Genomic DNA, 16,328 nt, shown 5'->3' on the forward strand with positions numbered 1-16,328 from the left:
ATAACTTGTAACTGGCACACTTTTTGCCCAGAATTCATTAATACAGTACTACTGAATGGTGGGAGGCGGATAACAGCTTCATTGGGCGGCCATGGCTTGTTGGGAGAGTGGTAGTCTGCCAATCTGAAGGTTGGTGGTTTGCTCCCTGGCCTTACAGACATTTGTTGAAATTTTTTCTTTTACCTTCATTTAAAGTCGGCACACAAGGCATACGGTGTTCCCTAGCAGAAGCCCTTGCCAATCCATCCTATCTGACAGTTTGCTGTGCAGCCTCAAAACTGTGGTCCAGGCTTTATCAATTCTCAGTGATATCTGGCCTCACTCACCTTCCTCTGGAGAGGATCTGGGCTCACGATTGCCCAGGCCTGAGTATCAAACTTTACTGGCATGATGTATGGTCTAACATTCCAGATGTTTCACACAATAAAGACAATCAGCAGATTCACTACAATTTCATTCAGTCACATCTCACACCCGTGAAAATGCACCACATGAAAATGATTAACAACCCTTTATGCACTTTCTGCCCAATTAAAGCTTAGGTACATTTCCTCATATGTTCTAATGCTCTCCTGTCTGCCAGTTCTGGAATAGTATGGCAAATTGGTCATCGCTGTACAATCACAGGCTACTGAAGCAAATAAAATAGCTCAAAATGCTAAGATCAGTGATTTGAGACCCCTTCTTCATGTCTTCCCCCCAACCATCCACCGTGGAAGGTAAAGGTACTGATGTTTCACCCCTTTTTAGCTTGTTGTGGTTGTGTTCACACATCGTAAGTGGCAGACCAGATCAGCCACTTTTTGATCTCTGTGCTACTGCGGGAGAAAAAAAAAATATTTGTAAGTGCTTCAAGCGCATTTCAATGAGCAGTAAAGGTATCGTTACATGGAGGTTGGGATATTAAGGCCTGTTTAAAATCATTTAAGACCTAGAAACAATACTTCAGAAATATTAACACTTTTAACCTGTTCAGTAAGACTTGAAAATATATGTTTTTCTCGCCTACATTTTTACCCTTAAAAAAGTGCTGCAGTTTTCACATGCTTTGGCCCTCTGGGATGACCCTGAGTTCATTGGGAAGTTAACACTCTCAACTTGTTGTTTCTAGTGGAAGTGTGACACTAGGCCTTACTGACACAGGGCTACAGAGGTTAGAACACAGAATTTCTATTTCCGTCCAAGTAAATCATCTGAAAAATTAATAAAAAGCACTACTGTAAGCATATTATAGGGGCTATATACTAAAATAGTACCCTAGCCTCATGTCTCAACTTAGAACAGAAAAAATCCAGAAAAAAATGACTTATAAAATGGATTTTGTGTGAATGTATTTCTACAGATGTGTCTGTGCGTTTGTCTTATTTCTTATTTCTAAAAAAGCCAAAAAAGTGCTAAATACAAAACTTCTGAAATACAAAAACACATCCACATCAGTCACAGATATGTCTGAAAGAAGTACATACATAGATTTATAGAAATAAGTAATCATAATTTTATGAAATGTTGAAAGGCCATCAGTAGGCCATATTTTTGCCTTCAGACAGCTGTAAGAGACCAAAGGAATAGTTTTTGTTGGCCATGTTTGGTATCAATCAACTTGTCTTCTTATTGGCTACACAGGGATGCCAGTTTTATGACCTTATCTTCTAATTTGTGGGCTCCACTGTCAATCTTTCCCACGTGGGCCCAATGGGGAGTGTGAGATTTCATTTGCTTAGCTTGGGGGTATCTTGAGATACACTGATCCTATTGGCTGGGAACAACGAATGTTCCAGAGAATGTAACGCTGTCTTTGGTTTTGCTGTACCGTGCCCAGGGAAAAAGATACACACGATAGAAACCAAGAAATGATGCACTCTCTAGATTTCTCTAGGTCAAAACTTGGGCTGAAACTACAAGATTGTGAGGGGATAATTATGGATTACAAGGCTTGGATATTTTAATACCTTAGGGTGTTTTCGATGTAGGAAACTAAGGTTTTTGGCGATCTTTCACCGCTGTGATTAAAGACACGAGGAGACAGGTAGGAAACACACACTCGATTAGACTCAAATCTTTCTGTGTTTCTTTACTTCAGAACATGATTATCACCGTTGTGAGTCACCTTATTGCTTCGTGTGTGGGCTCGATGGAATCAGGAGACTTTAAGCTTTCAACTGATGTATGGCATGAGCGTGTTTATGACGGTTTAATGCTTACAATTTAGGAAAGAAGTCAGCACTTCCGAAAAACGGCGAGTTTACGTCCCGTGCACGGGAACCGTCCGCCCAAGAAGTTAAAGGCCTTTTTAAGGACTTTTTAAACTGGCCTGTTTTCTTTTTGCCATGGTCATGTGAGGCTAACTGCAGAATAGATTTGAAAGACTTTGCGCGCCAATTCGTAGCCTCAAGCGTTTATATTTTTTCTAAGAATATTTAAGTTAACATGTACGAGTTGAATTTGCGCTGCAACAACACCACGCCTTGATGCTTACATCAAGAAAAGCATGTATAGTTATCTTTATTGAAGTGATTTAAGTTTAAATTGCCGCAATGCATGAATGAATGATATTTTTACAATATTACACCTAATGATCCACCATGATCACATTACAAAAAACTGAAATTGCATGTCAAAATGACTCATTGTTAATATTTTTGACACCCCCCAATATTTCACATATCACGTCTTCAGGGGAGCCCATGTCTTATTAAGGGCAGCCGAGCTCCCACTAGCTACCCTGTAGTTCGCACCTTGCCAGCAGGGCATCAAAAGGTTTCACGTATGTGAAGTTGCAGTGACAGATTTGAGAGGTTGCAATCACTTAGTATTGGTTGTGATGGAAAATGAGACAAGTACTGAAAAAAGTATACCAGTAAATGTTAAGTTTGCGGTTGTCATTGTGTTCATGTAAATATCAATCTACACATCTGTGAATATTTTTTTCTGTGACATCACACTTAGAATTAAGAGGTGTGAACATTTTCTACGAGTACAAATTTCAACTTACAAGTTCAGATTTGTTTGTTTGTCTGTGACTTTAAAGGGGTGATAGAATGCATAACCGATTTTACCTTCTCATATGTGAATAACGACAGTTCGGTGGGTAAATAGGACATACATAGAAACTCAAAATCCCATCGACATGCCTTTCCTCTGAAAATCTCACATTTCAGTCGAGTTAGAGTAATTTTTATTCTAAAGTGTTCTATGTAAGTTAATAATGTGTTCTGTAATATGTAGTAAAGCACACGCAGGAATAGTTTTTAGTGACCTTTATTGTGGAAAATATGACACGCTACGTGTTTTAAATAGTAGAAGAAGAACTATGCCGGAGAAAACATGGTACTTGAGTTGGACTCTTTTTTGATTCTTCCCACGAAAGCATTGGCTGTAACTGTAGTATTTATTTCTGTCGTTACTACTTGCATTACTGTAGCTGGAAGTTAGTAAACCTTGTTAATTCATTCATCATTCAATGCACTGTTTGTCGCGCTTCTCTGCTAGTGATGCTCTCTTGATGTTTATGCTAGCGCTATATGTGTGTGAACGTAACGCTATTAGCTTACTCTGATGTTATGCTAGCACCATGTGTGTGACTGGGTAGTTAGCACATTGTTCATGTGTTGTATATTTAGATATAGCTTAATAGACCATAGCTATTTGTTGTACAGGAGACTAAGCTTCTGTCCTTTTCTCTCTGTTTAGTTTTCACTCGTTAATGTCACCCGCCTGAAGACAATAAAAGGAGCAAGGCGCTCGTCGTCCCTGGCTCGTGAAATCGAGTTTGGCTTGCTGTTAAACTGTGTCAACGTACTGGAAGTGCACAACACATAGGGAGAACAGTACACTGTAGCTTTGTCACGCCCATAGATGTATAAGGAGAACGCTCACGCCCCAACATTTACTTACAGGCCACTGACTAGAGACCAGTTCCTAATGGAGCTGGCATTAGGTCAATTAGATGTCCGACTGCTCGTGTAGTTTGACGGGATTTACAAAGAAGAAAGTGTGGAATATTTTCCAGGATATTGACAGTGAACCAGGGTCGTAAATGCAGTGTTCCAGGCTGTACAGGGAATGGAGACAATTCTCATAGTCTTCCTAAGGAGCAAGTACTCGACGGGCTCGGCTAAGGAGATCCCTGAGAAGTTTGCCACTCAGTTATTAATTTTCTCAAACTATTTCACCAAAGACAGTTTTCGAAACTTTGGACAATTTAAAGCAGGATTTGCTAAGCTGCTGTTGCTGTTCCAACTGTATGGTCATTCCATCCACAAACTGTAAGTATGATTTCGTCGCTAACAGTAACATTAGCAATGCTAACCTATCCTGTAGCTAGCATAGAAAGAATGTGTATTGTTCAACTGTAAACAAAAAAAAGCACTTATAAAAGCGCTTTGAGCAGTTGTTAAGACTGGAAAAGCGCTATATAAAATACAGCACATTTACATTTACATTTAACTGTATTGGCAAAGGGGCTAACGTTTCATTTTCCTAACTGTTCCATTCGAATAAATACCCTGTGTTGTCATGTAGCTACATCTATAGTTCACCATGCATGTTTGTCCACTTTGTCAGGTTAGTTTATATTGTATTTCAGCAAGAAAGCTAACTGCAGCTGAGTAGAATAGTGATAGTTTGGTTGCTAGCAAGCGTTAAGCTGTAATGTTACTCAGCTAGCTAGCTAGCTATGTCATCCCGTTAGCTTCAAAAACAGAACTGGAAACGTTATCATTTCATATGATATCTAGTCAATCTCGTGAAAACCGTGTGTATATAGACTGCATTGTATTGATTTGCAGTTTATTTATTTCAGAGTACATCAAAAGAACAACAACACACGATTGATGCAGCTTGCCAAACAGATGCTCCGAGTGTCGCATCTCGGGGGACACAACTGTCTCATATGACCATAAGACCTCACATACGAAGCAAAGGTAACCTTTCTAATTATTCTTACAAACCAGACGTCTTATAGTGTTTGTGTAGCATTGTGACTGGGTAGCATTTAGCAGAACAGTGTTATCTAACAATGTTACCATGATGAGTGAGTGACTTTTATCAAATATGTGAGCCATTCACAACTCATAGTGAACTATTTATAGTAGGAATAGAACTATTCATCTGGATTATCAGTGATTGGTCTGATCTCAATCAATTGTGTTTCCGTTTGTGGGGGAGGCTGGTGAAAATAATTTTCCTTAACAGGTAGGAATGTGTTTGTATACAACAGGTATGACTGAATGCTAGATTGTGTGTTGAAGATTTTTGCAGGTATGTACACGTCCTATGAACTTTGTCATTCAACAAAACAAGTCTTTAGAAAAGGCAAATGTGAATGGGGGATGAATTGTCTGCAGAAACTGGTTTTGTTCAGTGAAGGAGTGAGACATTAGCAATGGTCTAGAGACATCAAGCCTAATTACCGGCCGTCTAAATGTAAATCATTTCAGTTTTAAGCTGCTCCAACTGTAAGGCACTTGTAACAACACTGGTTAGAGTACAGCTTTGGCACAGCTTAGAGGTTTAGCAACTGCTTTTGCTGTGAGTTAACTGAAGTATTTTTGCTTGGTGTGTGTAAAAGGTAATACAATTATGTTATAAAATGTATGTTTTTCTTTCAGGTTGTATCTTGCAGCCACAACGGAAGACAGCCAAGGGGAAACTAATGTACAGACGTACAGGCCAAAAGGGGAGGTTACACCGTCAAAGAAGTGAAGACAGAGCCAACAATTTGTAAGTTTAAATATTTTTTTCTATCACAAAAAAAAAATAAAAATGTGCATGGTATAGGTGCAAAAAATAACCTTTCACACACTACAAACAACAAATCCAAATTTGCAATGGTATAGGTGCTAAAAAAGACTTTTCACACACAACAGGCTATGTCTTAGACCTGATGAGACCGGTGTTTGAGAAGATCATCCATGACCCCCTTCCTTATCTGGGAGCAGTCGGCAGATTCCTGTGCCCCAGGACCTGTGTGCTTAGCTCGACAGGCACCCAACCCGACATACTGCAATGAAGCTTCAAGAAACTCCCTCCGTATACGCAGCATGACACAAGAGGGGATCAAGACACGGACACTTCTACCAAGAAAAACCACAGCACCAGCTCACAAAAGTCCTATAAGCCATGTGTCTGCATTGCCTGCAAAGAGAACAGGTTATAGTGGACAATCACATTCTTTATCTTTTAGATTTCAGAATAAGGATGATTGTTTTCAAACTAAATAAAGTTTTTCATTCTGTTGTCTTGATAATACTGTGTTTTTGTAATAATGCTGAACCAATAATCAATGGGTATTGTTATAGAACTGCTAACAGTGGTATCAAATTGGCCTCACCTTTCAATCCCTCTGATTCTTAACTGGCCATGGTCAACTCTGTAAATATTCATTGCATTTAGCAAAGAATATATATTGAGGCAAACCGGATGAAGGCCAGGATGGTGAGTCATACAGGTTATCTCCTCGGGAACCTGGGTAATTATTTTCATGACCTGTAAAAACAAACAATGAGCTTGTTGTTATTTCATAATGTTGAATGAGCAGAAAGGATAAAGTAGCTTGTTGTTGTTGTATCTAGTTTTAGTTAACTGAGGTGTTTATTGGCAACATATATTTTTATTTCTCCTGGGCCATTTGTGCACAGTTTCCACAAGAACACCTTCTAAGGTAAGATGGATGCACCGTAGTTGTAATTTTACATTTTACTACATGTTAAGAAGGTAATAATCTCAATGTCAGATGATCTAATCAGCAGGATAATACTTCCAAGATAACATTTGACCTACTGACGCGGGCGAGAGTAGTAAAAATACTTTAGACGTAGCATGCAAAATGAACAGAAATAGTAGTCTCCTGTCCAGCTAAATCGGCGTCCTGTTGTAAGATAACATATTTCTACTACGTGTTAAATAATGTACAACTCATAATCACAATCAAAGAGACTTCCGTTGTGAGCAGCTCTATGAACTGGCCTCTAACTTTTCAGCCAACTGGACTGAAACTGCGAGTGTACAAGTTGTAAAATATTTGTCAGTGTGCAAATTAACTTATGTTGCTTACAATACTAAAAACAAGCCTAATACAAAGTTATTCTTAGGCTACAACACTGACGTGTGAGTATTATACTAGTATAACAACGGACGGTTAATGTTGGGCTATGTGTTGAAAATGTGAGGAAATGTTAAATGTTCGAACTTACCAGTCTGAACGAGTCATTTCCAATCTCCTGGCAGGTTGCTCCACTGCATCAGATCCTTCCTCTGATTCAGGCTCAAACAGATACCGTTCAACAGCTCAAGTCTCCATCTTCTTCTGTTGCTCTGTCATCCGCAGCAAAGCTCGTTGCACATCAACCAATCAGCGCACAACTTATTTAAATATTCATGAGCAGACCATATAAGGCAGAAGACCTCTCGTTTCAAGCCAGGTCAATTTAACAAGGTGGTATGAGGGCCAAAAGAACAGCAAAAGCAACATTTTCAGCCCAACAAATGTTACATACCCTATCAGGAGACCTCAAGGAAAAGTGTAATATACTCTATACAACCATTCTATCACCCCTTTAAATTAAGACCACACATGTGAATATTTTTTTCAAGTGCAAATTCTAACATACAAGTTCAGATTTTAGTTCTGGAAGTTCTCACATTGTATTCTACAAACTCTCTCATTTTGCACCATATTTACCTTCATACACTGGTCCCTTCCCCATTTTCTAACCCTCTAGTTTCCAGAACCCTTGCTTGGACCAATCCCATCTTTGAATTCTGCCTTCCTTTTGATTTTAAAGGTCTCATGGCATGAAAATTTTACTTTTCGACTTTCTTAACATTAATATGGATTGCCCCAGCCTTCCTTTGGTCTCCCAGTGACTAGAAATTGCAATGGGTGTAAACCGAGCCCTGGGTATCCTGCTCTGCCTTTGAGACAATGAAAGCTCAGAATGCCCAATCTGGAAATGCACCATGTCATGGGACCTACACTACACACCTGTACAGTTTTGTGACTGCCTTTAGCATTGTTATGACACTAGTGCCTTGTGAAATCTGACCGACAGAAATTTATAACAGATGGCAGAGTATTCAAATTAGCTTCTGGGGTAGTTACGATTAGTGTAGGTAACTTCAGGGACACAATATGCCATGATGACACACACGCACACACACACACACATACACACTCACACACACACACACACACATATGTTCAACCCCAAGGAGTTTTAAAGATGTAAGGGAGCCATAGAGGGACTATACTTCCGTTTATCTACTAGAAAGCCACTCTGGAATTGGATACAAACCACACTGAGCTGAGTGTGGAGTGTGTCTGGAGCTTGAATGGCGTCATATTGATATGAGGCTCAGGTTTCAGTAGACATGAGCTCCCACTGGGGACAACATCAAGGGCTGAGGAAAGGCTGCAGTATCAACCAAGTGCTCATCTTACCTTGATGAGAGCCTCCAGCTCATCTGGAGACACACATGGGTGTTCCTGCAGGAAGGCTGCCTTCTCTGCTGTGATGGTGATCTTCTGGTTATTTTCAAAGGGCTGCTCCAACGCCTGGAACACTAAGCCCCCTGCTACCAGGTAGGCTACCACCACCACAAACACTGCCAGCACTGTCTTCAGCTTCATCATGGTGAAGGTGGCTGAGCCATCAGCCACAGCCTCCATACTGGCCACCATGCTGGGCGGGCGAGAGGAGACAGAGAGCCGCTGCAGAGAACAGCCCATCGGGTTCTGCATGGTGGCCACGCTGGCATGCACAAGGCTGGACTGAAGCATGCCTGGCTGCACCTTCTTGGGGGGGACCAGGTTGGTATGGACTTCCACTGAAACAAAGACAACATTAACTGTGTGATGTGTGCTGCAACATCTTATGGTTAATTTATTGTCATTTCACAATACATAGTTGGACATAGAAAAATAAATGTCTTCCTAAATTAGTTTTAAGCTACACAACAAAAAACAACTCCAATAGTTTGTCAGCTTAACCACAACCCCGAGAAACTTGATGCTATCATCTGTCATGGGTGGCTTGTGGCTTGGAGATAGATTGGTTGATTAAGAATACATTGTCCTTTAACACTTGCGTCTTGGGACTCCAGAGAGGATTTTTCTTCACCAGTCCTCATGTATGTGCAAATTTTGGTGAGTTTTTAGCATCTTAAGTCCCTAAAAAATGGTATTTACTTCGACAGAATAATAATAGTATCCTACTGAGGTCAGGGTCAATAACTGTTTATTGCCTGACCATAAAGAGATTAGTTTAGCGTTTAATAAATATTCGGTTGCAGCTGGTCATCTTTTTGAGAAAGGGTAAAGATCCCTTTACAATTGATAATATTGTATTCTCTGTTTCTCGTAGCCCTGCTTATACCCTAGAGCCTGTCGCCTCATGTGTAGTTAAAGATGCTCTTTTTACCATTGATCCCAGGAAGTGTAGTGGATCCCTATTTCTCACCCTCTCAGTCCATATTATCTAAGAGCAAATATATACAATTTCCTAGCCAATTTTCCTTTCCTTTCCTTCCTCCAATTTTCCTTGTAGTTCCCAGAATTTGTAACTTGGCTCATGTTGTACCCCTACATAAGGATGGGGTGTGTCCCCATCCTAACAATTGTAAAGGAATACACCACTGTTTGTTGAAATAGGGTTATTCATTGTCTCCTCTATATTTACGTATACAGGTGGGCCAACGCATTTTTTTCTCAGTGCATATATTGTCTTAGTCCGGCAGCACAAGTAAAAGTAAGAAAGAGTAAAAGTAACCTTAATCAGTTACTGGTCTACTGTATGCTCTTATTGTAATCTACCAGCAATACCGTGTATAAGGTGACCAGATTTCTCAGACAAAATCTGGGGACATTTTCAGCTCAGAAGCGTAAATACCACCAAAACAGGTCATGTTTTTATCTTTGTAAAACTTAAAACGGGGACACTGCTCCAGGGGCATCAATAGACCTAGAGCTGCACTGGGGCGCAACCCCCCTTTGGGGGTCCTTGGGCATTCTCCCCTGTAAGAAAAGGTGAACAATATAGTCTAGGGGAAGTAGCATTTTACAACAGACTAATTGTAAAAGAATATTTTGAAGCTCAGATCATTTATATGAGGTGTCCAGAACAACATACTAAAAGTCCTAAGAAATCCTTGGAAATATGTGAAATTCTCATCAATCCGAGATGTGTGCCAGTTAGGCCAGACAACAATACACCCCAATGGGGCTATTTATTTCCTTTATTCCTATCAAAATGAAACTTTACACAATGAAAGTACCCATGAAAAGTAAAAACAAATTGTATCACCAGTTTCTTTGAAAATGAATTTTAATATGCAACTGAGTTATACACTAGTCGGATATGGCCAATATACCCCCAAATAGTCTTAATTTTTTAGTCTTTATTCTTGACCTTGGAAACAGTGAGAAAATCTTAATTCAAGGTGTACTTACTAGCTTTTTCCAAAACTTTTAACTGCATATCACAAAATGCACTACCAGGTGGACTTTGATTGGATGAAGTTTTTAGTAAAAAATTAGCAATTGCCATGGCGGAAGTAAAAACAGCTAAATGCCATTGTGAGACGCAGGTAAAAGCTCTGGAAAAAGCTAGAAGGTGGACCTTAAGTTAATTAGCACTATAAAGAAAATTGCCTTCACCTCATTTGTGGAGAGCCGGACCAATAGGCTAAACCACACCCTGGGCATTGCACTCACGCACTGCATCCACATGCCCCTTTGGGGCAGGATGTGGATGTGAGTGGCATGTGTTCATTACAATGTCATGTCACTCTTATGTAGAAAACTTCAAGTAAAGTGTTACCCTCTGCAGCCATAATATGCCCAGAGAAAAAAGAGACGTATGAGAACGTGCCGCTTTACAGGTAAACTGTAACAAGAAGGATTGTGGACATTGCGGGAAACCTGGACATTCAACAGCAAAGCAAAGCAGACAATCTCAAACTTTTCTCTTTGGCACTGGAAAAAAGCTGTGATGTACGGAAACTTTTCTATCCGGCCCTCGTGCTCACAGTAAATAAGTGTACATGCTGCATGGTATACAAGTGCATTGCTTTTATTTTTAGGGCAATTATTGTTGTTTTTAGTGCGAAGGTATGCAGCTCCTTCTTCTCTGGTTGCAAGTCACAATAATGATTAAATGAGTAGAAGAAGAACAACTTCAATGTGCCGGCGAGCCGCGAACTGAGCTCACGAGAAGTTAGCATGGACGTGATTAAACTGAGGTCAAACTGGACCGGAAGCTCCATCTCTTTCACCACCAAACATTTTGATGGACTTTCAGCCCAAAATGTTCTGACTGTAGCCCCGAATGTATTTTGAAAAGTTGGCTGACAACTGTGAAACCGTTTGTCGCTTAGTTTCCACTCCCGCTGTAAAAAGCGGTATAGCTTGGGGTTTATGTAAGGGCTCAACTGTTGATATGCTGTGGCATATGTGTTGTGTTTAAGCTCTGGGTATTTCTGTTGTAGTTTTGGTTTTCCACCTCCGATGTAGAGCAGCATACAGCCACTTCCCTAAAGCTTGTCTCATTCAGAGACCTGAGACCCAAATGGGACTCTGAGTCTGTCAGAAGGTCTGAGATCTACCATATCAGGAGTGCAATCACGTATTGCACAGCAGACTATGGTGCAAGTAGATTATTTTCTGAAATATAGTGACTTTGTTCTTGATATAGTCAATCATTGGCTTTTTCATCATTATTACTCCAAACCCCAGAGAACACATATGGGATGCGTTGTATTTTGAATGTGCACAAAGTTTTGGACAGCCCAGAGGTGTATTAAAATGATTATCGTTAGGGTTATTGTTAGGTTTCACATGTCATGACTCTGTCATGACAGTGTTATGTGAGTGGCAGGTGTTCATTACAATGTCATGTCACTCTTATGTAGAAAACTTCAAGTAAAGTGTTACCCTCTGCAGCCATAATATGCCCAGAGAAAAAAGAGACGTTTGAGAACGTGCCGCTTTACAGCTAAACTGTAACAAGAAAGATTGTGGACCTTGCGGGAAACCTGGACATTCAACTGTAAAGCAAAGCAGACAATCTTAAACTTTTCTCTTTGGCAAAGCTGTGACGTCCGGGACACAGCCCAGTTGCTAATTTTTTTTAGTGGGATAACAAAAGACTTTGAGATAACAGAAGATCTGGCAGCAATGTGATCAATGAAAGTAAAAACAACGGGGAGTGATTTGTTCACTGAGGTAAATGCCTGTTTTGACAAAATGGGCCTTCAAACGGAACAAACTGGCATGTGTTACAAATTATGGTTGTCCGAATCTGATTTTTTTTTTGAATTTTGAAGCGAATGCAAGATAAAGTGACCTCAGAAATTGGTATTTTTGCATTGTATTATACATCAGCAAATGTTGTCTACTCTTACTCAGTACTAAAACTGAACCATGTTATTGATGTTGTAACTAAAACAGCTAAGTTCATCAGGGCAAGAGCATTAAATAAAATGAGAAACAGGGACTGTTGTGGAGGGCAGGACCAATAGACTAAGCTCAATTCTGTAATGCAGTTGTATATATATATATATATATATATATAAGATATATATTAATATATATTAATATGTATGTATATATATATATATATATATATATATATATATAAATACACACATTAATATAGGAGCCCAACAGTGTGCAGACTTCCTTTGTGCACTGCAGTTAAGTATTTTTGTCTTGCACCTGAGTATTTTTTGCCTGAATGTGCGCACACTTGGTCCCTTTCCCTAACATCGAAATCACCTGTAATAACTGGGTAAACAAGCTGATACTGACGCTGTATAACCACGTGACACATGCAGGATTTAGAGGTAATGCTTTAACCAGACCCTATAGACATCCCTCCACTGCATTGTAACATTGCATTGAATTTATTCAAGTCCCCCCCCCCCCTCCCCTCAAGACGTGGCTGCAGTAGCCTACTCTCCCATAGGAACGTTTAGCATTTATGCAGCCACATGCCGTATTTCCATATTTCTCTGGAAAGACAATTTGTGGTGTGAATGAATCCTAATCGTAAAGCGTAATGTAACTGCCAGGTAGAAACCATCACAGTGAAGGCAGACCAGGCTAAGGTTATACCTTTGTATAAAGACACAGTTCCACAGACTGCAGCATTTCTTTAAAAAAAACGCAGTATTGAGACGATAATGAATTCTGACCAAATTCAGATAATATAAACGGGAAATGCAGATGGTAACATAATCCCTAAAGACTCGTTGCAATCGTCACAAGATAATATCGTAGATTCATAAACAGTCTAACCTGGTGGAGGGGTCATGTTCCCTGGCTTTCTTGGATTCTCAGTCGGAAATTTCATCTTGATTCTCCTAGCTCTTGGTGCTGCTTTAGACGAAAATAAATGGCTTTAATCTATCAGAGTTCTTCGGTAGGTTCCGTTGACATCATCCGAAAGATAAAGAAAGGCAAATAGTGAAAACAAAGTATCCGTGGCGTGTGCTACTGATGTAGTGGCTGAGAGACTGGCTGGATGGAGAGGCGCACACCCACTGCTCGCCGCATCACCGTCTGCATTGTGTAAATGCCTAGATAACACCGTGGGCGGATCCATTGAATGATCTAACTTTTACATTGTGCAAGATGTTGTTATATTACGCGTATGTTTTTCATGATGCGAAGGCACAGCGACTCTGCACTGCACGTTGTCGGTTTCCACCATTTTCTGACGCAAAAATGCTTCTGATGCGCTTAGGTTATGTCTCCACACCAGGGCGCATCTTCGTGACTGGCGGCTGCGTACTAAAAGATACAGATAAAGAGGGAGTAAAGGATGGAGTGTGGAAACTAAATGCAATAGTAATAGCAAGAAAGGCTGGTTACTATGAGGGGCCGTCAGGGACATTATTCAGAATTACCTCTCACAAACACATGTGAAATGCTCTTATATACAGTACTGAAACACTCTCACCTAAAAAACTAGAGGATTACCCAGCTAACAATTTTTGGTTACCAGAACGTTCTGGGAACGTTCGTTTTTGGTTGTGGGAACGTTCCCTGAAGGTTTTTTTTGGTTGCAGTTTGGTTGTCTGTAGGTTAATTGGAAAGTTTTCTTAACGTTCCCGGAACGTTCGTTTTTGGTTACAGCGAACGTTCTCAGAACGTTCCCCCAACGTTCTCTAAAAGTTACAACCTTTAGAGAACGTTAGGCGAACGTTCCGAAAACGTTGCAACCTTTAGCGAACGTTAGGAGAACGTTCCCTTAACGTTGCAACCTTTAGAGAACGTTAGGGGAACGTTCCTTTAGCGTTGCAACCCTCAGCGAACGTTACGGAACGGTCTCTTAACGTTAGAGGAACGTTCGCTGTTACCATAAACGAACGTTCCCAGAACGTTAAGAAAACCTTCCAATTAACCTACAGACAACCAAACTACAACAAAAACCTTCAGGGAGCGTTTGCTGTAACCATAAACGAACGTTCCCAGAACGTTAAGAAAAGGTTAGATTCCCCTAACCTTTAAAACAAACCAACACCCATACCATTTGTGTGTATGTACTGTAAATACACACGTACACACATACGAAAGTTATATTAGTAGGAATGAATGAACAGGCAAACTTGATAGCATTTCAAGACTTTAATATTCAAACAACTGAAAAAAATACAAAAAAAGATAAGGGTGTAGTTTAAGATGCATAAAGATGTGTTTGTAAAGTGTGTGCAAAATAAGTCATTAAAAAAATATATGTTAATAAAAAATTAAAAAGGGGCTCCATGGGTTCACGGCTCAGTCCTTCTCAGCTGGCCTATAAAGAAATAAACAAAAGTTAGACATGTAATACTAAGTATGAACACATTGACAAAAGATTTTTTTTTGATGAACTGGACGCAGAAGAACTTCAATTTACCGTTTGTGTGGGGCAAACTTCAGAATTTACCCAATCAAATCCTCCGGTTCTGCAGCAGTCAGTGCAGGGAAGTTTTTCTGGCAGGCCGCTAGAGTAGAAGTCAAAATGAAGATAAGTTATAAGTCAAATTAAAACCTCTTGTCAGCCTAGGTCCCAAGATGAAGTGGCAGTCCGTGGTAGGGTCACTAAAGACTCATCCTGCTCTGGGCAATCAGCTGGTTTCCAGCATGGCGTTGATACATATACAGATAAATTACATATGATCATTATATAAGATGAAGTTGATGGTTGCCTGCACATGCCATTACAAAATATGAACCTATTCTGTTATATTAGACAATTAGACAAAATATATATATATAAAAAAAACTTACATGCAGGTGGTGGAGAAAGTGTTATCTGCTGAGCTGAAAAAAGACAGGAAGAGACAAACATCAGAACAATCACATGATATGCACCATGTTGACTGTCAGTGGTTCCATGTTAAGAAATATGACTGGTTTCTTATATGCATGCATTCATTTTAACTTACAGACAGGGCTTCCAGAAGCACGCTCCGTCCTGGACAGTTTATCTGGTCGTGCAACAGATTCTTCTGTAATACAGAGACCATATTATTTGTACTGATTGCAAAATATGTGACTTGAAATATGTGGAAAAATGTAGTCTATAATTAAGGTCTTACCATTGCTTGAAGAATCTGTCATGAACCTCCTTGGGCATCGGCGCTGCCTTTTTTGGACACTTGCTTCCTCCTCTGTCTCGATGCTGGACGTGTCCATCAGCCACCAACACCAGTCCACAGCTTTGGCGTGGAATCTATGTTAAGAGAACATATGTGATCCAGTAGCACGGAAAAGAAAAGCATTTCCATTCAGAGAAAATTATTTACTTATAGTATAGCAGCAATACGTTACCAGTACACAGCCATATTTTTTTAACTGGAGATTTGGCCCAGCTGCTGTTGGGCAATCCATCCGCTGTGCCATGCGGGTAACGGGTGTCCTCATGGCTATGAAAAAACAAATGCTGTTAGTTTTGTTGTCATACATTATCTACTATGTGAACAACTTAAGTGAGTCTTCTTACCTCTCATTTGCGTCTCCATGGCTGAGCCACCGCCCTGTTTTTGTGATGATGTTCTGCTGTTAAGAACAACAAAAAAGTTGAAGTTTCTCTTAAGTTCCTTGTCATGCAATTGTATTTAATTGGGAAAATTCAAAGCCATTGTACAGGCTGGGTTCCTGTGTGGCGTTGACTCATCTAAAAAAATAAATAAAAGATATGAATATTGGTCAGTTCATTTGTAGTAGGTTTCTTGCACATGCCATTGCAAAAGATGCCATTGCGTAATATGCTGTTACGTTTAGACAATCAGTAAAGCCAGTACTGCAGCTGTGTAGCATACACATATTACATCCCTTGCTGTAT

At 40.0% G+C, this 16,328-nt stretch overlaps 1 protein-coding gene and 1 long non-coding RNA gene across 2 annotated transcripts in view; one reads left to right on the forward strand and one right to left on the reverse strand.

Moving 5' to 3' along the window:
- kcnk10a (potassium channel, subfamily K, member 10a) overlaps positions 1-13,709 on the reverse strand; it is a 101,077-nt gene extending 87,368 nt beyond the window's left edge. The window contains exons 1-2 of the mRNA XM_034900433.1: positions 13,295-13,709; positions 8,441-8,826 (exon numbers count right to left, since the gene is read on the reverse strand). Of these exons, the coding sequence (XP_034756324.1) occupies positions 8,441-8,826; positions 13,295-13,349 (441 nt within the window). The 5' untranslated portion in view covers positions 13,350-13,709. The remainder of the gene's footprint in view (positions 1-8,440; positions 8,827-13,294) is intronic.
- Positions 4,122-12,497, forward strand: LOC117961625. Its single transcript, XR_004660451.1, has 3 exons — positions 4,122-4,232; positions 5,368-5,369; positions 12,483-12,497. It is a non-coding gene; the product is annotated as an uncharacterized LOC117961625 (long non-coding RNA).
- Positions 13,710-16,328: the final 2,619 nt, after the last annotated feature.

The sequence above is a fragment of the Etheostoma cragini genome, chromosome 18 (assembly GCF_013103735.1).
Source record: "Etheostoma cragini isolate CJK2018 chromosome 18, CSU_Ecrag_1.0, whole genome shotgun sequence".
Taxonomy (NCBI): Eukaryota; Metazoa; Chordata; class Actinopteri; order Perciformes; family Percidae; genus Etheostoma; species Etheostoma cragini.